We start from the raw sequence: 22,545 nt of genomic DNA, 5'->3' as shown, positions 1-22,545 counted from the left end.
TTGTCGCATATTTTTCTGATTGTAAACAACGAGAAAGCGCTTAACATGCACTTTATCGCAAAAAGACTTTTTTTCACTTAGCAAGTTAGCACGATTTACTTTTCTAAACGTGCAAAAGATTTAATGACAGGAGTTGAAATATATTGCAATGATTTTTAATGATTGCTTTTGCAGCTAAAATTAAAATGAATGATTTTTTTGCAGCCAAAATTGAAATAGGCAAACCCAATACTCCCCCACCCCAATAAAAAACAATGACAGATGAAGGCTTTAAAAGGCCGTTTTTTATTGGAATCCTCTTAGAAAAATGGCTTGAAACATAAGCAGGTCGGGAGCGAATTTGAATGTCACCACGCCATGGCGACGAGGCCCCTCGCGCCGCCTTGTCCCGCTTCAAACCAGTCCGGCGTCGGACTCCGGCGCCACCCGCCGGCGTCCGGACGGGGTGTTGTCCACTTCCACAAATCCGTTGTCGTCGGATGCAAAGATGTGGGCGAGGGCGGCGTCGAGGGCCCGGACCGGTTCATCCTCGTCCGGCTCCTTTGGGTGGCGGTAGAGGATCCGCTCCTCCTTGAGACGCGGCACCACGTTTTCCTGCAGGAAGTCGATGATCTCTGCGGGGAGGCCCAAAGACGGACGGGCGTGAGGAGAAGGTGGCGGAGAGCGGCCACGTCGGCGAAGGGCGGCCACGTCGGCGAAGGGCGGCCACGGCCACGTGGGGCCGCCGCACCCACCTCCGTAGGTACGCTGCCACCAGTTGGGGACGTGGGTAATTTTGAGTTTCCGGAAATGCATCTGGATGTTAAGGGGAGTCTGGCCGCTGGAAAAGCCGGAGCGTGGCGTCACGACCCGGCTCGCGGCAAAGGGCCGCTCGGCGGGCGGGCCCAACTAGCACTCACCGCATCTTGCTGGCCACCATTTCCCAATCCACGTCCCTGGCTTCCTCCACGTTCGAAGCGTACAAGCTAGAGAGGGAGAGAGAGAGAGAGAGAGAAGGGTGAGTGAGCGAGAGAGAAGCAGAGTCTGCGGCGGTGGCGATCTAACGGGATTTCCTACATGTTGATCAGCTTGATTTGGCTCTTGAGAATCTGCCCTTTCTTTCGGCTCTCTTTTGGAGTCAGCGCTTTTTGCAGGATGCCAAACCTGGGGGCAGGGTTGGGGGTTTACGAGCAAAGGGCGGGCGGGAAGGCGCCGTTTTCGGAGCGACGCGTGGGGTCGCCGGACGACGTCCGCCCAGGTCGACATAATGACAATAGCATTTCATTCAATTGAATTCAACGACAAAACTTAAACCCACCACTTGTTCCGACAATGAGACCAGTTGCGGGTGCCCACGCGGCGGCTGATCTCCATCCAGGGCAAATTGCTGCAGACTCGGCGGAGGTCCTGGAGGAAATCCGGCGGGTCGGAGCTCTCCCTCGGCGCCATCCCGTTCAAGTAAGCCTGGACGCCCCCCTTCAGCCGCTTCTTCTCATCTGACGTCCATGGGCCTTGGCCGGATGCTGCGGAAGGTAAAGCGCGTGAGTGCCGCCCAGCCAGGCCGGACCGGACCGACCGGACCGGAAGGCCCCGCCCAGACCGTCCTCCGGGGAAGCTCACAGATATGGGCAAAGCGTTTCTGTAGGGCGAAGGCGCTGCGATCCATCTTTGTGGCAATGGCGGACCAGCGGTTGCCGTGGATCTGATGCAAATGGAGCAGTTGGGCCAGTTCCTCCACCGAGAAACTTCCGGACACACGGCACCAAATTTGAAAAAAATAAATCAATCAGCTCACCTTCGCTCGCACAAGAAAAACAAAACAGCACGCCGGTGGAAAGGTTTCCTCTCTCTGGTTTGGAAGTGAATCCCGCGCCCACCGTGCCAAAAGATGCCCTAAGCTGTCTTACCATCCGCCGTGGTTCATGTAGTCGATCTTAAGAGCCCGACTAATAACATGCTTGCAGAGCCTGGGAATGCCTTCGGCTGAAGACGAGAGCGGCGTGAGGGCGAGCGGCGGCGGCGACGAGCGGCGAGCGGCCGGAGCGCCGCCGACCCACCGATGGCCATGATGAAGCAGTGTCGCCCCTTCAGCTTCCGGATGTAGTCCTGCTGCTCCCCGAAGCGTTGGGGGAAGAGAAGTTGCTCGGCGGAATCCAGGCCCGTCAGCTCCAGGAAGCGGGCCATGTTGTCGTGGATTTGCTGGTTTTCCTTGTGGCTAAAGCGCCCCCGGCGGTAGGCCACGCCTGGAAGCGTCAAAGTCCAGTCGTTGGGAAACACACGGCGGCCCGAAAGGAAAACGGCCAAGCCCACTCACCTTGCTGTTTGAAGAGTAGCAACCGTGGGAGGTCGTAGCGCAGATGCTTCCTGATTTCATGCCCGTCGTAGGTTCTGATGTTCGGAATGAACTCTTCCAACTGGACTATTTTCTGCTCCAGGTCCGTCACCTCGGTGGGGGTACCCACGTCGCCCGTCCCCAACTCCGACCAGTCCGCCTGGTCCGACCGGAGCTCCGTCTCTTCCTCCTCCCCAAGCCGCCGCTTCTTCTTCTTTTGGACGGACACGCCAACAAGTGCGTGGTCATTTCCATCTTCTTCTTCCGGCCACCCCGTCTCCTCCTGTCGTCGGTCAGCGTCCAGCTCGGCCAGAGGAGGGACGCGCTCATCTTCTGTGCCTTTCTTCTTCTTCTTCTTCTTCTTTTTCTTCAAACACTCGTCCTCCCTCGGTTGCGTTCCCATTGGCGCTTCTCGCGTGGCCTCCACATCATCGGGAAGCCCCTTTTCCTCCGGTGCTCCCTTCTCCTTCTCCTTCTCGGAGCGCTCCCCACCAGAAAGAAGCAAGCGCCGCTCTCCCGCGTCGTCCGCGGGAGGCGTCTCTTCTCTGGCTCTCTTGTATTTCTCCTTCAGGCGCCGTATTTCCGCCATGGAGAAGGAGGGAGGTAGGGAGCAGGCGGGCTAGGTGTCTTTTCCCCCCCAAGACCGTCTTTGACTCTTCGCTCTGGTCTTTTCCGGACGCCGCCGCGACCTCCCAACGACAATTGTGCTCAGTCCGTTCCGGACCACCGTGCCTGTGAACACAAAATAGCGACTACTGAAACAGGGGTTGAAATGTCAGTTATCAATACTAATACGTTATCAATACTAAAGCGGTCCCATGGAAACGGAGTTCTGCCGGACCACCGTTTGGGTTTTGCCACCAACTGGCGCAGTGCCACAAAAGCAGCACATTCTTTGCTGTTCTCTTTATTCTGTTGTTGTCGCTTTCCCTAGAAAACGGCTGACTTGGCTTAGTGGCGTTGGGGAAATGTCGGCGGCTTGCTTCGGCTTCAAGTGATCGAAGTCGAAAGCCGTCGTGCACATGAGCCTTTGACCATGTGTTGTTAAACCAACCAAAACAAACAGGACCGGACCGGAGCAGACGGCAGCCGCTAAAACCAACAACCTACCTTGACGCCGTCCACGTCCCACGCTTTCGACAATCGGAGGAGTTGTGAAACTCGTCAATGCCGGGAATTTCGTCGAGAGGACGACGCGGGGCGACGCAACGCTACGCAAGATGTCCGCCGACTCCGCTTGGAGACGACTACATCGAGCTAAGCGACTCTACGTCGACTCTACTTCCCTTCCCGCGACCTCGAGGGGGGCTCTTGCGCCACCAAGTGCTGCGGAGTGGCAGCGCAGCCAAAGCGCAGCCGAAGCGCAGCCGAAGCGCAGGCGACTCCGCCCAAAACTCAACTCGCACGCACGTCAGGATGTTCCTCCGCACCAGAGCAGGATGCTAGACAAGACTGGGCGGCCGGATTTAGGCGGCGTCCTCGTTCGTTGAGGTCTGAGTCATGCTCGTGAAAAAGAAAGAACAGAATGAAATGACGTTGAAAAAAAAACATGCACACAGGGAATAAAAAATGGGAAAAGTCTCCACTTTCACCAGGGCCAACTTTTTGGCAGACCTTCATTTGGCCCTCCCAGCCCAAACGGATTGGACATCCGTTGAGTTAAATGAGGGAGGCCGTGTCAAAGTGACATGTCCAAAAAGAAAAGATGGAAGTGCTTCAAAAGGAGGCGCTGATTTGTTGCGCAAAATAAACGCGATCAGGTTCGGCATAGGGGAATGTTGTTGTTGTTGTTTTGTTGTTGTTGTTTTTTTGGAGCGGCTTGTTCCCGCCCGACGTGTTGCTGAAGTTGCCTGGAATTTCCTGGCCTACGTGCGGGAAGAATGGAAAGGAAGGAAACGTCGCTGGCGGACTTTTTTCCTTCCGTGCGGCGGTCGCTCACTTAGTCAGTCAGTTAGTCCAGTGGTGCAGACGTGTGGACCAGCCGACGACAAAGGCTTTCGGTCTGGACGTTATCCAGTATAAAGTTCTCCAAACGACTGAAAACCAGACGAGATGTCCGGGGAGACTCCGACTGGAAGATGAAGACGTCGCTGCTTCTCCTTTGGCTCCTCAAGAGCGCTTCCATCGCACCTGCCGGTCAGTTTTTCTTGCCTCGCTCAGTTCTTTGGAGGGCTCCTCCTCCTCCTCCTCCTCCTCCTTCTCCTTCTTCTCCTGTCGATTCACAGCAAAATCAATCAATCAATGGACGGACGGCACACGTTTGAACGTCTAGCGCCGTCAACGCTGCTGTTTCTTTCTCACTTGTTGCTCATTTTTCTGGCCTTCTCGACTAACCCCAACTATCGTGTGTCTTTTTTGGTCCTTTCTTTCTTTATTTTGCTTTATTCTCCGTGTTGTGATTTGAAAGGCTTTTTCCCTTTTGCTCCGCTTCCGTTCCGTTCAGGTGGAAATTCTTCCCTAGCCATGAGCTGGGCCACGTCGGGGGGCCCCTCACGGACACCGTGGGGCTACGGGAAGCCGTGGCTCCGCCCCGGGTCGGAGACGTCGCCGCCCGGTGCCCCGGCCAGTCCGGAAAGTCCCGTCCCCGATCCCGATGGAGCTCGGGCCTCGGCCCGGCCCGCCGTTCCGACGTCTCCCTGGGGGCCGGCCTTCGGCCCCTCCCACGGAACGCCCTCCCTCACCGCCGTCCCCGATCCCGAGCGGGCTCCGGTCACGGCTCCCGAGCCGACGTCTTCCTGGACGCCGGCCTCGGCCCCCTCTGGCGGAACGTCCTCCCTCGCCGCCGCCGCCACCGCCACCGTCGCCCATTCGGGGTCCGTTTCTATGAATTCTGCCCCGGCCACCACCGCCGCGTGGCCTTCGCGATGGACTTTGCGCGCCGAGGCGGGCTCCCCGACGGCCGGCGCCAGCACTTCCGAGCCGGCCCCCTCTTCCGGCAAGAGTCCGGTGGTCCCCGGCCCCGCCTCCTCCGCTTCCACCGCGACCTCCCGAAACGAGTCTCCGTCTTCCGTCCCGCCCCTTTCTCCATCCTCCGCTCCGGTGTCCGTTCCATCTTCCGCCGCTCCGTTCTCCGCCGCGTCCCCGTCTCCAGACTCCAGTCCGTCCTCGTCTCCGGCCTGGACCGCATCTTCCGGCGCTTTGTCCTCCGCTTCATCTCCCGCTTCATCTTCCACTCCGTCTCGCGTTCCGTCATCCGCTCCGGCCTTTGACGCATCTTCCAGCGCTTTGTCCTCTGCTTGGTCTTCCACTTCATTCTCCGCTCCATCCTCAGCCCCAGGCTCCACTTGGTCTTCTGCTTTGTCTCCCGCTTCGCTTTCCGCTTTTTCTTCCGTTTCGTCCTCTGCTTCACCTCCCGCTTCATCTCCCACTTCATCTTCCGCTTCGCTTCCCGCTTCATCTTCCGCTTCGTCCTCTGCTTCATCTCCCGCTTCGTCTTCTGCTTCGTCTCCCGCTTCGCTTCCCGCTTCATCTTCCGCTTCATCTTCCGCTTCGTCCTCTGCTTCGTCTTCCACTCTGTCTCCTGTTTTGTCTTCCACTTTATCCTACGCTTCGTCTCCCGCTTCGTCACCCGCTTCATTTCCCGCTTCATCTTCCGCTTCGTCCTCTGCTTCATCTCTCGCTTCGTCCTCTGCCTCGTCTTCCGCTCCGTCTCCCGTTTTGTCTTCCACTTTATCCTACGCTTCGTCACCCGCTTTGTCTTCCGCTTCGTCTTCCGCTTCGTCTTCCACTTGGTTCTCCGCCGCTTTGTCCTCCACTGCCGCCACCTTCGGCACCAGCGCTTCCATCGCCACAGCGGAGTCGGCTCCCGCCACCCGTCGCGCGGGCCCTCCGCTCCCCACTCGCGCCACCGATCGGGGCTCCCCGATCGGCACCGGAGGCCCCTACCGAACCCCCGGCGCGTGGGCCTCCTCTTCCCAAAGGCCCGGAGTCCCCACGGCCCATCCCACCTCCGAGGGGACCCCCGCCGCGTCCGCCGGGCCCTCCTTCGCTCCCGCCCGGCCGGAGTCGGCTCCTCCGTTTTCTCCTGCCGCGGCCGCTTTCCTCTCGACGCCGGCCCCCGTTCCCGTCGCTTCCGACGGCATCCCCTCCTCCGCTTTGCCCGCCGGGGCTTCCGCCGTGGATCGGGCCCCATTTTCCGTCGCCGCATTTGCCGGCACCCGAACCACTTTGGCCTCCCCCGCCGCCAGCGGCCACGGCATCGCTCTCGGCACCGTTCCCGGGGACGATCCCGCCCCCTCTGTCGACATCGCGCCTCCCGGTCGGACTTCCCCGGCCACGCCCTCAAGCTCGGCGGACCTTGAGACGACGACGACGACGGTCGTCCCTACGACGGTCGTCCCTACGACGGTCGTCCCTACGACGGTCGTCCCTACGACGGTCGTCCCTACGACGGTCGTCCCTACGACGGTCGTCCCTACGACGGTCGTCCCTACGACGGTCGTCCCTACGACGGTCGTCCCTACGACGGTCGTCCCTACGACGGTCGCCTCCACGACGGTCACCCCCACGACGGTCGTCCCCATGAAGGTCGCCCCCACGACGGTCGTCCCCACGACGCGCTCGGACTCGCCGGTAAGTCAAGCAAATCCGTTCCGGATTGACACCCGTCGTCGCCCGCCGCCGACTGGCCTTGCGTTGGGTCTCTGGACCAAGTCAAACTTTCCAGAGCCAGTTGCCAGCTCGTGTCTTTGACATTTTCGGGCTTGTGTTTGAATTTTGCAATCACCTTGGTGTTTTCCCCCAAGCTTTGCACCACTAGGTTCAGGTGGTTTTGATTCGGAGGGTCTCCGTCCAAAAACGTCATTGACGCGACGGCGACGGCGGGGGCGGACTCGTCGGGGCAGCTCGGAAACACTTTTAGGAGGCGACTCACGTCGTAAGCGCGTGTGACATTTCAGAGTCGTCCCCGGTGCTTGCCGTCCTTCGGACGGCTGGAGGTGGGCCAGACTTGGCTGCTCCTGACCTTCAGCTCGCCCCCGCCGTGCCAAAACTTCACGGCGAGGGCGGCGGACGTCCAAAACGGTGGCAAAGTCTTCGCCGGCGACTGTCATCCGGCGCCACCCGCTCCCGATCTGACATGCTCCGTCACGGGACTGCGGCCGGGAACCGCCTACGGCGTGGCCGTCACCTCCGCCCGAGACGGCGCCACCGCACACGCGGAGGCCCGAACGGGTGAGCTCCAGCGCGGCGCCCACCGGCTCGGCCCGAGTCGAGGGACACGAGTGAAACGGCCTTCGTCTCCGGCCTCCGCCCCCCGGCCTTTGCCCCCTCCCCTTTCTCTCACTTCAGTCCCGGGACCCGTCCGGCGGCTCCGCGTCCGTCACGCCGACGAATCCTCCGTCCGCGTTCTTTGGGACCCCCCTCTGGGCCGCTGGGAGGGCTTGGCGGCGACGGTCCGAGCCACCGGCTCCGATTTGGCGGCGGCTCGGCGCCTCCTCCCCCGCGAGGCCTCGGGCTGCACCTTCGAGCGGCTGACCTCGGGGCGTCTGTACACGGTCGCCGTGACCACCTGGAGTGGCGAGCGGAACAGCTCCACCGCCATCGACGTGTGGACCGGTGAGATCTTTTGACTTGGCGTCGCGGTCGCGAGGCGTCCCGTCACCGTGCGCGTCCTCCGTCCCCTTCAGCGCCGTCTCGGGTCACCGGGCTGCGCTTGTCTAATCGGGGAAGCACCGAGAGCCTGGTGGCCGAGTGGGAGCGCGCCGGCGGGGACGCCGACGCCTACGAGGTCCTGCTGGTCCACGAGGGCAGCGTGGTCAAGAACCGCAGCTTGCCGGCCAACGCCACCGGCTCCGCCTTCGACCGGCTGAGGCCCGGCGCCTCCTACGGGGCGGTGGTGACCACCTTTCGAGCGGGACGCCCGTCCAGGCAGGCTCTGTCCGAGGGATGCACCGGTGAGACCGTCGCTCCCGACCCCGGTGGATTTTACGCTCCCGACCGGCATCTCTTCTGGCCGTAGTACCCGCCGCCGTGGGCCAGGTCAGCGTCAGTAACAACGGGCGCGCAGACTTCCTCGGCGTGTCCTGGCGTCCGGGTCCGGGGCGGGTGGACGGTTACCTGGTGGCCCTGAGGGACCGGGACCGGACCCTTCACGCCGTGGCGCTCGCCCAATCCAGTCGCCAGTGCGTCTTCGGCTCCCTGGTGTCCGGACGCCTCTACAACATCTCGGTCGGCGCTCGCAGCGGGAGCTTCCGGAACGACACCTTCGTGCCGGGGAGGACACGTGAGCGGCACCCGGCGGTCCAGGCGCCCACGGCGAGGCTTCACCCTCCGTGGCTCTTTGCGCAGAACCGTCCAAAGTCCAGAATCCCACGGCGACGCACGGCGCCCGCGACAACTCCCTGAAGGTCTACTGGCATCCCGCCCCCGGAGACGTGGACCTGTACCGCGTGTCCGTCCGTCACGACGCCCTGGCCGCGCCGCGGAACCTCACCGTGTCCCGGACGCGCAACGAGTGCGTCTTTGACGGCCTGGTACCGGGTCGACTCTACGCCGTGACGGTCGCCACCAGGAGCGGCGACTACGAGGCCGTCGCCACCACCCACGGCCGCACCCGTGAGTGTCCGGCCGCGCCCCGCGCCCGCCGATAGTCCTGACGCGCTTCCCGCCCGGCGCAGTTCCGGCGGCGGTGCGTTCCCTGCGGGTGTCCCGGCGGAGCTCGCGGGAGCTTTGGGTGACGTGGGAGGCGGCCCCGGGCGACGTGGACCACCACGAGGTGCGGCTGCTCTTCAACGACGCCGAGGTCTTCCCGCCGCTCACCCTGGGCGGCGCCGCCAACGAGTGCCCGGTGACCTCGCTCACGCCCGGACGACTCTACAAGGTGTCGGTGTCCACTTTCAGCGGAGCCGAGAGGAGGAGCCGCTTCGTGGAGGGCCGCACGGGTCAGGCGCGGCCCGCGGGGGGAGGGGCCTCTTCTTTCCTTGACGACGACCCTCCGCGCAGTTCCCAGTCAGGTGGAGAACCTCCAGGTGAGGAACGGCGGCGACGGCGGCAGTTTGACGGTGAGCTGGATCCCTGGCCGAGGCGACGTGGACGGATTCGCGGCGGCGCTGTACGAGCGGAACCGGGAACTGGACGCGCGTTCCGTCCCCAAGCATCAGAACCAGGTGGCGTTCGGCTCGCTCCGGCCGGGTCAGCTGTACGCCGTCGTGGTTCGGGCGCTCAGCGGCGACCTCTCCAGCAACCGAACGGCCAGCGGACGCACGGGTGAGGTCGCGGTCGGCGGGCGGGTGGACTCGCGGCGCCCGGGCGCTACCGCCGGTTCTACTTTGCACCCTCAGTCCCGTCGGCGGTGACGGAGCTGCGGCTGGAGAACCCGCCGGATTCGGACGGCCTGCTAGCCAGCTGGCGGGAAGCCGCCGGAGTGCGCGACGGCTACTCCCTGCGGCTCGTCGACGAGCGGGGCGCCGCGATCGGCGAAGCCTCTATCGCCACCGCCGCCGCCGCCGTACCCCTGGCGCGCCACACCTTTGACGGTCTCACCCCCGGAAGACTCTACGAAATCCTGGTCCGGACCCGTAGCGGAGGAGTCCTGAGCGTCGCGGTCAGCGCCCGAGCTCGCACGCGTAAGATTTTAGCCTTTCCGCTAGCGTCGCGCTGTCACCGCGAGCGAACCGGTGCGCAAACCGGCGTACGTGGGTTCGCCATCCGTGGGTCGGGACTCCGGTGCGGCGGGTGAGCACGCTAGCCGCTAGGCTAAGAGCCCACCCCGGCTGCTAGCCGCTAGCGTCCTTTCTCGCAGGAAGGCCTGGGCCCGGAGGTCACCGAGTGGCTTTTGGACGGCCTGGCGGCGGAGGGGAATTGCGTCATTGGGCGAACGTGGGGATCCTGACGGAGCCGCTTGTCCTTTCCCGGCAGGTCCGGCGCCCGTCTCCGGGCTCTCGGTCCAAAGCAACGACAGCACCAGCCTGTCCCTCCGCTGGTCTCGGCCGGCGGGCGACTGGGACTCCTACGACATCCTGTTAAGCGGCGGCGCCGACGACGGGATCCCGCCGCGGCGGGGCCGGGCCGCGGCGACCACCCTGGACTGGCGCTTCCCTGGACTGACGCCCGGTTCCGCGTACCGGGTGGCGGTGGTCACGCGCAGCGGAGAGCTGAGCCGGCAGACCGCCGTCTGGGCCCATACGGGTCGGTGGCTCGCCGAGGCGTCCGATCGGCGGGCGACCACGCTTTCCCGCCGGCGCCGTCTGACGGCGAGGGACCCTCTTTCTCTCCTCGTCAGCGCCGTCCGCCGTCACGTCGCTGCGCGCCGAGAGCGGCGGCCGTTGCGACCGGCTGCGGGTGTCGTGGCGGCGTGGCGAGGGCGGCGTGGCCGCGTACCGGGTGTCGCTGTCCGGCGGCCCCGACGCCTCGCCGCGGGTGCGGGAAGGCCTGGGCCCGGAGGCCACCGAGTGGCTTTTCGACGGCCTGACGCCGGGCCGTCTTTTCCGCGTGGACGTCCTGAGCCTGAGCGGCCCTCTCGCCAACGGCGCGTCCGTGCACGCCAGGACAGGTGAGATTCCGCCCGCCGCTGGCGTCCCGGGGGCGGGGGCGCCGCTCGCTCGGTCCTTCCAAAAACGTCTACGGTACGAGAAGCGTTGGATTGCTGGAGTCGTTTCGAAATATTGGATTCCATCTTTCATTTTCCTCAACGCTTCCACCTTGTTTAGTCGTATTCTGTTTGTTCCGTGTGTAAGTCGGAGCCCAGGGGTGGGCAAAGCGGTGGTGGAGGGTGGTGGAGGGTGGTGGAGGGTCACTGCGGGCGCAGCTTTTTCTTCCAAGCCACCCAGGACAGGGACAGAGACAGAGACAGAGCCAGAGCCAGTTGAAGCAACGGGGGTTGCGCTGAAATGAGGAGCACCTCACTGCAAGCCACTGATTGCAGAGTTGTGGAAAGCTTTCCTCTTTAGAGCTCGGAACGAAAAGCCGCACCCCTGCTGCAGTGGAATACTTTGCCTACTAGCCCCGTTAATGAAGGCCTAGTCTTATTGGATGTCTTCTTCATATGTTCAACACTTCCATTTCATCAAGGGGCTCTCAAATGGGCTAAAACGGTCAAAAGGCTGCGTACGAGTGCCCGTCTTTTAAATAGCTCTCGGACTGCCTTCGACAGTCTACGGGGGTTAGGGATTTACAGGGCCTTTGGTCTGGGAGGGGCCACCGGCCGCAGTTGCGGCTTTCTGCTTCCTAGCCATCCGGCTGGCCGGCGCAGACACACCGACCGACCGAGCTGACTGACAAACTTGAACCAGCGGGGGTTGTGCTCAAATGACAAGCACCTGACTCCAATCCACTAATTGCACTTGCAGGACACTAGTTGCGTGGAAAGCTTTCCTCTTTAGAGGTTGAAAGCAAAGCACTCACTGTAGTCCTTATTTTAATTTGTCCAGCCCTATTAAATAAATGCCCAGTCTTATGGGATGCCAAGTCTTCCTTCATATGTCCAATACTTCAATTTCTTTGAGGCGCTCACTCGCTCTTCAATTGTCAAAAGTTTGCACTTTGATGGCCCACGTTTGAAATAGGTGGGGGTTGGGCCAACGTGGGTGGGTGAGGAGGGGGGAGCTTTTGGCTCAAGGCGTCCAGCACCGACCGAGCTGACTGACAAACTTGAACCAGCGGGGGTTGTGCTGTGAGAAGCACCTGATGCCAATCCACTGATTGCACACGTAGGACACTAGTATTGCAGAAAGTTTCCTCTTTAGAAGTTGAAACCAAAGCACTCACTTTGGCCTTTTTTTAGTCTGCCCAGCCCTGTTAAATAAATGCCTAGTCTTATGGGACGTTACGTCTTCTTTCATATATGTCCAATGCTTCAATTTCTTCGAGGCAATCGCTCGCTCATCAATGGTCAAAAGTCTGCACTTTAATGGCCCATGTTTGAAATAGGTGAAAAAAAGTCTTGAGCTGCCTTTGACAGTTTAAACCAGGCAGGGGGTGGGGGGGGGGGGGGGGGGGGGGGGTTATGGTTTTGCAAAGCCATCCGCCACATACATAGGTGACGAAGTTGAATCAACGGGGGTTGGGCCGCTGTGGGTGGGTGAGGAGGGGGGAGCTTTTGGCTCAAGGCGTCCAGCACCGACCGAACTGACTGACAAACTTGAAGGAGCGGGGGTTGGGCTGAAACGAGAAGCACCTGACGCCAATCCACTGATTGCACTCGTAGGACACTAGTATTATGGAAAGTTTTGCTCTTTCGAGGTTGAAAGCAAAGCACCCCCGCCCGCACCCTTTGCACCCTTTCCCTTAGTGGAATAGTTTGCCCCTGTTAAATGAATGCCTAGTCATATATGTCCTATGCTTGCATTTCATCAAGGTGCTCTTCAATGGGTCAAAATGGACAAAAGTCTGCGCATTGATCACTGATGTTTGAAATAAGTCCCAAAAAGTCTCAGATTGGCTTCAACAGTCTACACCAAGGTTGACAGACTCGGGTTGGTTCGCGGGCCGCTTTAACATCAACTTGATTTCACGTGGGCCGGACCATTTTAGATATCATATTTAGATTTTTTAAAAATTATAAATGGATTAAAAGAACTGGATTAAAAGCCCTGAATATTCAGTTTTTTATAGATCTAAAACAATGTTTATTTTAGCTTTAAAAAAAATATATTTTCAATTTTTTAAAATGATTTTTGAACTAAAAACACAGAAAAAATGGATTTCAAAGGGGGGAAATCAGGAAATGTAATATACATCTTTACTCTTCATTTGAATTTGATCCTAAAACAGAAAGTCATGATTGACTTTCCCGGGCCACACAAAATGAGGCGGCGGGCCAGATTTGGCCCCCGGGCCGCCACTTTGACACATGTGCTCTACACCAAGGGAGGAGGGCAAAGCAGTCCTCGTGGGCAGCTTTGGGTTCCGAGCCATCCGGCGCAGACAAAGATGACAAAGTTTAACCGACGGGGGGGGGGGGGGGGGGGGGGGGCTGAAACCACGAGAACCTGCCAGCGATCCACCGATTGCGCTTTTAACGTACCAGAGTTGTGGAAAGGTTTCCTCTTGAGAGGTTGGAAGAAGAAAAAAAGGCGGCCAATTGTGCAATAGCTTGCCCACCCCTGAATTGTAATACATAACCCCCCCGCCCCCGCAAAATGAATTGCTAATACTATGAAACGATCTTTTTCCCGGCCTCTCAGCTCCCAGACCTCCGAGCCACGTCCTGTTCGGAGGGGTGACGGAAAGCGCGCTGGAGGTGACATGGACCCCCCCGGCGGACTGCGACTGGGACGACTTCCAGGTGCTGTGGACGCCGCCCGACCGCGCTTCGCTGGTCAACCCCTACGAGAGCGGCGTCTCCGGCGGCCGCATCCTGAGGGGCCTCTTTCCCGGACGCCTCTACAACGTCAGCCTGCGCGCCGTCAGCTCCCGGGGCCCGGCCCCGCCCTCCTACAGCCTTCCCGTTTGGCGCGCCGTCCGCACCAGTAACGTCCATTCGCCGCGCCCCAGGGGCGAGACCGCCACCGCCCGCTTAAAGGCCGACTCGCCGGCGTCCCCCCCGCAGGGCCGTCGCCCGTGGCGGGCCTCCGCTGCCGGCCCCGGAGCTCGGCGTCCGTCTCCTGCTCTTGGACGCCCCCGGAGGCCGACTTTGACTCCTACGCCGTGGAGTGCGCGCGCGAGGACTCGGGAACCACGGTGTACTGGCGGCGCGCCGACCGGCGCCGGGCCGAGCACGTGGTGGAGCCGCTGGAGCCGCACGCGCGCTACGCCGTGTCGATCAAGGTGGTGTCGGACGCCAGCGTCAGCGAAGCGGCGCGGGACAGCGTGCTCACCATGATCGACTGTGAGTCGCCGCCAAGATGACCTGCGGCGGGAGATTCATGGGGGGTCCATTCAGGGTCCACGCGGCCCCGGGTGAGGGGGTTTACGGCACCACTGCCTTCAGGTCCTCCGACGCCCCCCCCGGACAAGCGAGTGGACGCCGCGTCGGCGGTGGCGACCGGGTCGTCCATCGCGTTCCGCTTCAACTGCAGCTGGTTCAGCGACGTCAACGGCGCCGTCAGGTTCTTCAGCGTGGTGGTCACCGAGTCTAAAGGTGGGAAGCTTCGTTTGGCGCCGGCTCGCTACCGGCGTGGCCGGGGGTTCAATTGGGAAGGCTAAATTGTCCGCGCCGGCGTCCGCCAAACGGCTTCTTTCTTCACGTCTCCCGCGGCCGGCACTCAGGCGAGGAGCAGGTTTTGCCGGAGCGGCGCCACCCTCTGCCCTCCTACGCCGACTACGCGTCCGACGCGTCCGTCCGCTCCTACCAGACGTCGCCGTTCGCCGCCGAGACCTGCGGCGACGACGACGACATCACGGTGGGGGCGGGGGCCCTGGGGGGGTCGTGTCGGGACGGGCCGCCGGCCTTCTGCGACGGACCCCTGAAAGCCGGCACCGCCTACAGGTAGGTCCCCTCCGTCCGTCCAAAGGAGCCGAGCCCTCTCTGCCTCCCTCCGTGTCCTCCCTCCTCCTACAGGCTGAGCGTCCGGGCGTTCACGAGGGCGTCGGAGGGGGACTCTCCGGCCCTGTACGCCGACACCTTCCTGTCTCTGCCCGTGCGAACGGCGCCAGGTGAGCAGAGGTCAAAGACGCTCTCCGCTGTCCAATGCGGACGGAGGCCTCCGTCGAGTGCCGGCGCGTGACATCTCCCCGGCGACCTCGCCCGTAGAACCCGCCGCCAGAGGCCTCGCGGAAGGGATCGGCGGTGGTGCCGCCGCCGCCGCCATCGTCGTCGTCTCGGTGCTGGTCGCGGCCGCGTTGGTGGTCCGTCGGCAGAAGGCGCGACGGAAAAGGTAGATCTGGCCGCGCCACGCCGGCTTGGTTTGGTCTCCCGGCAATCTCCTAAGATGGCGGCGCTTTTGAAAAAGTGTGCAGGAGAGCGCGTCGGTCGGCATGCGCCCGAGGGGAGAGCGAGCTTCGCCGCGAGGGCTCAGAGGGTGGGTGAGACCGCCGATGTCGGAGCCGCTACGCTTCACGGCAAAGTCAACGCCATTCACCCTTCCTTCTTCCTTCCCATCACAGGAAACGCCATCCCGCCGCCAGGTAAAACGCACCCTCGCCGTAGTTAGGGTTGGCAAAGGTAACATACGAGTCGTGTGCGGATACGCTATTTACTTAGGTCAGCAGTTTTTTTCCCTGGGGCAAATGGTCATTGGGGATAGGGTCAGTGTTAACCTAACCCAGGGGTGGGTCCAGGAGGGCCGGTCTCTGACCAGTCTGTCATCCGGTACATGGTCGATTGGTCGCCGGTCTTTTGGTCGCCCGGAAGGTTATTGATAATGACCATTTAAATGGTTGCTCAAATTCCCTAAATACAAACTGCAAATTATTATTTAGTCATACTTATCGCCCTATTAATTATTAGGCTAAAGAAAAGCTCCAAATTTCGCGGACTTTGATTGTTTTTTGTTGGAGAACTTGTTAAGACCCTGACTGACGACGTCGCTTCTTAAAGGGACAGCACATGTACATACAAACTCTTATACACGTGGGCTCAGTGAAAGTGCTCATGGCCATTGTTGGCTTTTATTCATGCGTCGACCGTCTTGTTTTACCTTGTTTTGTCGCCGGTCTTTTGGTCGCCCGTTGTCGCGGTCCGGGTGACCAAAAGTCACGCTTGGGCCCGCACTTGACCTAACAGGACGTGGCCACGCTTTTTTTTCCAGTCCCGTTAAGCTGGACGACTTTGAGCGCCACTTTGACAAACTCCGGGCCGACTCCCACTTCCTGCTTTCCGAGCAATACGAGGTGAGGCGCCTCGTCCGGGGGAAAAGGGGACGACCGCCTCCCATTGACGTACGTCTTTTTTCTGGTTGCGGCCGTCAGAGCCTGAAGGACGTGGGTCGCGAGCAGACCACCGAGGCGGCGCTTTTGCCGGAGAACCGCGGGAAGAACCGATACAACAACATCCTTCCCTGTGAGGGCCGTTTGGGCGGGCGCCGACGTCGTCCGTCCACGGCGACGGACGCCACCCGTCCCCCGCTGACGGACGCAATTTGTCCCCGCAGACGACGCCACCCGAGTCAAGTTGGCCCACGTGGACGACGACCTGTGCTCGGACTACGTCAACGCCAGTTACGTTCCCGTGAGCGAGCCTCCGCCGCCCTCGGTCGCCGCGACGGGAGAGCCGCCGCCGACCCAGTGCGTCTTTGCGCCTGCCAGGGCGAGCGTTTCCGCCGCGAGTACATCGCTGCCCAGGGGCCGCTGCCGGGGACCAAGGACGACTTCTGGAAGATGGCCTGGGAGCAAGACGTGCACAACATCGTCATGCTCACGCAGTGCGTGGAGAAAGGACGGGTAGGGAGTCTCCAGGGAGTGGCGCGGGCTTGGCCGCAAATTGTCTCGGGTTATCGGCGCGTCCGATGCTCAAAGAAAGACGCCGTGGCTTGGGAGGCCTTTTGGAAACGTTCGTTGACGCCGCCATCTTCATTCGTTAGGTCAAGTGCGACCGCTACTGGCCGGCGGACCAGGACCCCCTTTACTACGGCGACCTGATCGTGCACATGACGTCCGAGTCGGAGCTTCCCGAGTGGACCATCCGAGAGTTCCGCCTGCGCAGCGTGAGCCCCGACCGCCGCCCGGACCGTCTACCGCCGGCGGCCCTTCGCGCTACCCACCGACTCGCTCGCGTTTGCCCGTCAGGAGGAGGATCCACGGCGGGTGCGCCTACTCCGTCATTTCCACTTCACCGTGTGGCCCGATCACGGCGTTCCCGACAGCACGCGCTCGCTGGTTCACTTTGTGCGAACCGTCAGGGACTTTGTGGCCCGAAGTCCGGCCGGGGGACCCACCCTGGTCCACTGCAGGTAGGCAGGCCAAGGACGCCACGTCACGTCGCTGGGTCTTTGGCGCCGTCAGCTGACGCCCATTCGCACCACGACGTGGGGGCGAGTGCACGGTCGTGCAAGTGTGGAAAGAAGAAAATGATGTGGCTTTTGTGCTTTTGGCGCAGCGCGGGCGTGGGGCGCACGGGCACCTTCGTGGCCCTGGACCGGCTCCTGCAACAGGCCGACGCGTCGGACGTCCTGGACATTTACGGCTGCGTCCGGGAACTGCGCCTGCACCGCTCGCACATGTTGCAGACTGAGGTAGGTGCGCCGCCACGGGCATCGGCGGCATCGGCGCCACCGCCGATTCCCCGTCCTGAAAGAGGCCAATCATTGGGCCCGTTTTTTGTTTTTTTTGCCGGCGTGCAGCGGCAGTACGCCTTTCTTCACCAGTGTCTCGGCGACGTGCTGCGGGCCAGGAACTTGGTGGTGTACCGAAACCCCGGCGTCGCTCAGGTAAGCGGCTCAAGTCTTTAGCGGCGGGTATCTTCGGGGCGCCGCTCCGGGTCTTCCGGAGTCTCCGGAGTCTTCCCGCTCGCGGCATTCCGGCCTTGTGGTCTTTTGCCAGGCCGCCCTGCCCCAATGTCAGTCCTTGTGTTTCCTCAGACGCCGTATGAGCGAGCTTAGCGCCCGAAGATCAACCTGGCCGTGCACAAGACGTCACTGAAATAAGACGGACGCTGGAGGTGTTCTCGGGCTTTTGACACGCTCTTTTCGGGGGCAAAAAGAAAAAAAGAAATGCAACCTTTGAGCAAGTTTGCCACTTAAAAAGCTGTTAGCGCTTGCGTGGTCGCGCGAGCAGCATTATGATCACGGTTATCATTTAAAGGTAGTATATTAAATTTCTTCCAAGCAAAACAAAGCGCCTCGCTGTTCTTCATGGCGTAGGAAGGGAGGCGCATGCGCACCTTCAGCCGCGGTGAGCTCGGCTGCTCGCGGATACATACTAGCGAGTAGCCAATTGGCTAGGGCTCGGTTGGCTTGCTTTCGGCCGGTTTGCGATTGGCAGGCCGGCGGTTAGGCCTCCCCAGATTGGCCGGCTCCCTGGAGGCAGGCTGTTGATTGGCTAGTTCCAGTTGGCTCTCGGCACTTCGTCTCCTCCTGAGTGGGGAAGTTTTGGGACCAACTTTTGAGCTGGACGAGGAAGAGCGAGCGGGGGGGGGAGGCCAGCGAGTATTTTTTAAACATTTTTTGGGGACTGTTGACTTTATTTTTTGGGGTTTATTTTTGCTCTGTCCCCCTTCCCCAACTTAAGCGCCTGGGCCCCACTTACCTCCACCCCCGGACGGCGTCAACGTCGCTCGCGGTCGGCGGTGAAGTGCCGACGACTTTCGATGGATTCGGGCCGCTTCGCGTCGCTTCTCGCTGACTAGAGCCACTCGGGAGAAGTTGTGCCATTTTTTTCTTCTTCAAAGAGGGAGCGGCAGAAGAGGAGGGGGCGAAGATGGACGCGGCGGAGCTCGTGTAGCAACGGGGGCTAATGCTAAGCTAGTGTTGCTCATGCTAACCCCGTCGGAGCTGGAGCGGACGCCGCGTGTCGACTTCCGCCGCCCTTGGAGGCCTCCAGTCGGCTCTCAGTTGCTTGCGTGCTGTGAGTTGGCCTCGCTTTGGTTTTGCCCTACTTTTACCCCCCTTTTTCCTTTTCTTCATGTCGAACCTTCGTCAGCTAAACATGCTAAAGTAGCCCGCTGTTGGTTCGCGTAGAGAGCGAACGAGTGAGGGAGAAGCTGCCATCACAACACACGACTTGAATGTTTGTTTTCCCCAAAGCAGCCCCCTCTTAACTACTTTGGGACATTTGACTAAGGAGAACATACAGCATTCGTTGTCACCGCGAGCACCTATTCTCACAAAAACAACACTTTTTTGTTTCAATAATAACACCACTATTGATGGCCCCTTCGGAAAAATCCAATAGGGATGAGAAAGTAGAAAATGCTCTTTGAATTCTTCTCGTTCTTTACTTCACTTCAAATAGAAATGAAGCTACTAGAGCAGGGGTAGGGAACCTATGGCTCGGGAGCCACATATAGCTCTTTTGATGGGTGCATATGGCTCTCCACTAACCTGTGAGGTAAACTATGGAAACTGCTGGTGAGAAAGCGCAGGAATAGGAGCGTTACGTTAGTATTATGGCATTGACACTACCCCAGCGGCTTATAATCATTTTTTTTCATTACACTCTTTTGCATGGATTTTCTCATTGATACTCATTGATTAGCGACAACGTAACAATGTTGTCAAAATAATTGAGAGATTTTTTTGTACTTTAAAAGTGGTGACGTGACTAAAAAAGCCACACATATTCATGTATATTGACTTTTAAATTTGGAGCATGGCTCTCAAGGATTAACATTTTAAAAATATGAATTGTTAATGGCTCTTTCCATCAAAAAGGTTCCCGACCCCTGTACTAGAGGAATGGGGAACTATTCTTGAGCCACCGATTTCTTTCTGTGACCCTTGTTAGGACTCCCAATGTTTTTAACCACATCTTGGTCACTTTTTTAGTTTCCTTTTTTTCCTTTCGATCCATTGTTGTGACATACATTTTTTTTGTACCTGTAGCTGACCTTTGACTGAACAACATGACCTTTGACATCATTCAGGCACGGCCCTTCTAGTAGCCAATAGGGCACAGCTCGTAAGAGCGCTTTCATATTTCCCGTCCAAGTAATATTGTTTGTAAACAACAAGTCTGCTCCAAATCCACGTTGACGGCGAGAAACGTAGAAGCGACCTCCTCGCTGTCGCTGCCGTCGGATGCGTTTTGTCGGCTAACGACGGCTCTTCTTTTCCAGCCTATTTGATTGTCGTCGCCGCCCGCCGCCGTGACCCAGGTTCGCGTGCTGACCATGGAGGAAGACCTCAAGTAGGCGGTCCCCGCCGCCGGAACGCCGCGTGGCGGCGGGCCGGCCGTCGCTCAACTCCCCCCCCCCCCCCCGTACGCACGCAGATTGGCCGCGCGGGCGCACTGAGGCATCATGGGTAGTAGCTGTTCGAGCTGTCCAGACAAAGAGTGGATTGCGGATAATCATCACAGCAAATTCAAGGTGAGTGGCGCTCGGTCCGGGCTGAGTCGGATTGGCTTTCATCGTCGACGGGTTATTTCTTTTCCTAAAATAAGCCTACCGTATTTTCACGACTGTTCGGCGCATTGTATTTTAAGCCGCAGTGTGGACGTGGGCTGAATGTGCCATTTTTGTCTTTTTTAATCCCACGTGGTTGGATGGACCCCTCCTATCTGAGTGAGGGTGAAGCCAAAGTATATTTTCCCCAAGTGACGGTGAGCTCTGGCGGCAGGTGATCAACGTGGATGACGATGGGAACGAGCTGGGCGCCGGCGTGATGGAGCTGACGGACGGCGAGCTGGTCCTGCACACGCACCGCCGCGACGACGTCAGGTGGCCGTACCTCTGCCTGCGCCGCTACGGCTACGATTCCAACCTCTTCTCCTTCGAGAGCGGACGTCGCTGCCAGACCGGCCAAGGTGACAGTGGCGTCGGCCGTGGGCTCGAGGCGCTCGGCGGGCGAGAGTAACGGGGTGTGGCGCCGGCCGCTAAAATTTGGGATGGATTGCGGCCGCCGTCCCAAGCGCAAAAGCGTGGCTATCCCGGCTCTGAGCCGGCCCAAATTTGATCCATCTCGCTGCGCCGGGCGGGCCACGTCGCCGCATTTTTGTGACCGGGCGTGGCCTTTCTCCGCCTCTCCCCCCCCCTCCCCTCGCAGGCATCTTCGCCTTCAAGTGCGCTCGGGCCGAGGAGATCTTCAACAAACTGCAGGAGGTCATGCACAGTCACAGCATCAGCGTGGTGGAGGAAGCCGTGGTGGACGCCGGCCACCAGGGGGCGGCGCTGTCGCCCGCAGGTAGCCGCCGCCACCGTCCGCCGGTGCGCTTGCCCGGGGCGGGCCGGCTAACGGCCGCCTCGCTTTCAGGCCCGGGCCACTCGGCGCCCAACGGCGTGTCCCCGCGGCCCCCCTCGGCGGCGGGCGAGCTCCCGTCGCCGGCGTCCAGCCGCCACCCGTCGGTGGCCAGCGCCCGGCTGCCCTCGGTGGGAGAGGAGTCCACGCACCCCCTGCTGGTGGCCGAGGAGAGCGCGCCGCCGCCCCCCCCGCGAGGACGAGCGCTGCGACGGCTTCCGGGCGCACACCTACGTCAACACGGAGGAAACGACGGCGGCGGCCCCGGCCCCGGACAGCCCGGCCTCCCCCGAGGCCCGCCGACCGCCCACTCCCCCGCGGGCCCCCCCGGAGCCCCGGGTGCTGCTGGAGCCGCAGGGCGCCCGCTTCGTGCTGGGACCCACCCCGGTTCAGCGGCGGCTGCGGGAGGCGGGGGACGGCGCCCCCGCCGTGGTAGCGGCGCCCCCCCGCTGCCAGCGCCCGCCCCCGCCATCCCCCGACGCACACAACGCCAACAACTCGGCGCAGCGGCGCACGGCGCTGCTGGACTACGAGAACTTGCCGGCGCTGCCGCCCGTGTGGGAGACGGGGAAGCCCGGCCGGGAGCGGGAGGGCGCCACGGCCGGCGTGCCGCCCTCGCCGGTCGGCGGCGGCGGCGGCCTCCCCCCCTCGCCGGACGGCCCGGCCACGCCCTCGCTCAACGGCTTCGGGCACGAGCCCTCGCACAACTACGTCAACACGGAGAACGTGACGTCGCCGTCGCGGCCCGAGACGGCGCGGCGGCGCTCGGACGGGCCCGCCGTCTTCAACTTTGACTTACGGCGGACGGGCGAGGCGGCGGCCAAGTCGCTGAACTACATCGAGGTGGAGATGGACAACGGGGAGGGTCCGGGCACGCCCCGCACGCCCACCTCGCCCGGCACGCCCACGCGGCGCACGGAGCTGTACGCCCTGATCGACATCGAGCGCACGGCCGCCATGTCCATCCTGCAGAAGGCGCGGCCGCGCGACGACGGCACCTCGCGCAAGACGCGCCACAACAGCACGGAGCTGCCCAGCAAGAGCGCCGCGTGACGGCGGACTCGCTCCTTTTCTTCTTCTTCTTCTATGGTACGCATCAGTATTACCCAAACAAGCATTCCATTGGCCTCGGCTGGCGCAAGACTTCCATTTTGATTTCCGCCGCGATAAACCCGGTGTTTGTAGTCCATCTCGGCCGGGCCGCCGTTTTGACCGCGAGGGCGCGTCGGTGTTTGCTGCCCTACCCGTGGACGGGGAAAAAAAGAGAAATATTTGGAGTTTTGGATCATTTGAATGTGAGCCCCAAATAAACACAAAGCCAACCATGAACAGGTAGTGAGTGAGTGAGTGAATGAGTGAGTGGGAACTTGGGTAAAATCGCATTGTTTGCTTTGCTGCCCCATTGGAGTAGATTGGACGTCTGGTTGGGGACCAATTGATTGGAGCTCGGGGCACGGAGAGATCCTCCGGGGGCGAACGGGGTCCCTCTCTCTCTCGCTCGCTCTATCCCCTTTTGCAGCGCTT

At 60.9% G+C, this 22,545-nt stretch overlaps 3 protein-coding genes across 4 annotated transcripts; 2 read left to right on the top strand and 1 right to left on the bottom strand.

Annotated features, from left to right (window-relative positions):
- Positions 1 to 264: 264 nt before the first annotated feature.
- Positions 265 to 3,598, bottom strand: LOC144071632 (transcription termination factor 1-like). Its single transcript, XM_077596889.1, has 10 exons — positions 3,422 to 3,598; positions 2,294 to 3,043; positions 2,037 to 2,222; positions 1,887 to 1,962; positions 1,600 to 1,724; positions 1,298 to 1,502; positions 1,057 to 1,143; positions 900 to 965; positions 735 to 820; positions 265 to 614 (listed from the first exon to the last, which is right to left on the bottom strand). The coding sequence occupies exons 2-10, from the start codon at positions 2,898 to 2,900 to the stop codon at positions 394 to 396; spliced, it is 1,659 nt and encodes a 552-aa protein (XP_077453015.1). The 5' UTR covers positions 2,901 to 3,043; positions 3,422 to 3,598; the 3' UTR covers positions 265 to 393.
- Positions 3,599 to 4,221: 623 nt separating this feature from the next.
- Positions 4,222 to 17,956, top strand: LOC144071628 (receptor-type tyrosine-protein phosphatase beta-like). 2 transcript variants are annotated; one of them, XM_077596884.1, is made up of 29 exons: positions 4,222 to 4,447; positions 4,755 to 6,883; positions 7,210 to 7,483; positions 7,601 to 7,867; positions 7,939 to 8,205; positions 8,271 to 8,534; positions 8,600 to 8,866; positions 8,929 to 9,192; positions 9,254 to 9,517; positions 9,592 to 9,876; positions 10,169 to 10,438; positions 10,533 to 10,802; positions 13,435 to 13,719; positions 13,800 to 14,078; positions 14,133 to 14,330; positions 14,459 to 14,678; positions 14,751 to 14,845; positions 14,943 to 15,066; positions 15,142 to 15,210; positions 15,296 to 15,316; positions 15,940 to 16,021; positions 16,100 to 16,190; positions 16,282 to 16,358; positions 16,436 to 16,570; positions 16,711 to 16,833; positions 16,916 to 17,079; positions 17,226 to 17,361; positions 17,470 to 17,556; positions 17,707 to 17,956. In XM_077596884.1, exons 1-29 carry the CDS (start codon positions 4,390 to 4,392, stop codon positions 17,725 to 17,727), a joined length of 7,086 nt encoding a protein of 2,361 aa, XP_077453010.1. In that variant the 5' UTR covers positions 4,222 to 4,389; the 3' UTR covers positions 17,728 to 17,956. The 2 variants fall into 2 exon arrangements, with proteins under 2 accessions (XP_077453010.1, XP_077453011.1); XM_077596885.1 differs by having other exon boundaries at positions 4,223 to 4,447; positions 14,181 to 14,330.
- Positions 17,957 to 18,113: 157 nt separating this feature from the next.
- Positions 18,114 to 22,350, top strand: LOC144071633 (fibroblast growth factor receptor substrate 2-like). Its single transcript, XM_077596890.1, is given in 7 exon segments — positions 18,114 to 18,691; positions 19,902 to 19,972; positions 20,057 to 20,153; positions 20,404 to 20,590; positions 20,830 to 20,967; positions 21,037 to 21,218; positions 21,220 to 22,350. Coding segments are annotated over 5 exon segments (1,431 nt in total). The 5' UTR covers positions 18,114 to 18,691; positions 19,902 to 19,972; positions 20,057 to 20,084; the 3' UTR covers positions 22,075 to 22,350.
- Positions 22,351 to 22,545: the final 195 nt, after the last annotated feature.

This window comes from Stigmatopora argus, chromosome 3 (genome assembly GCF_051989625.1).
Source record: "Stigmatopora argus isolate UIUO_Sarg chromosome 3, RoL_Sarg_1.0, whole genome shotgun sequence".
In the NCBI taxonomy this organism is placed as follows: Eukaryota; Metazoa; Chordata; class Actinopteri; order Syngnathiformes; family Syngnathidae; genus Stigmatopora; species Stigmatopora argus.
Note: the sequence above shows the minus strand (reverse complement) of the source record. Positions and strands in the feature narration are given on the sequence as shown.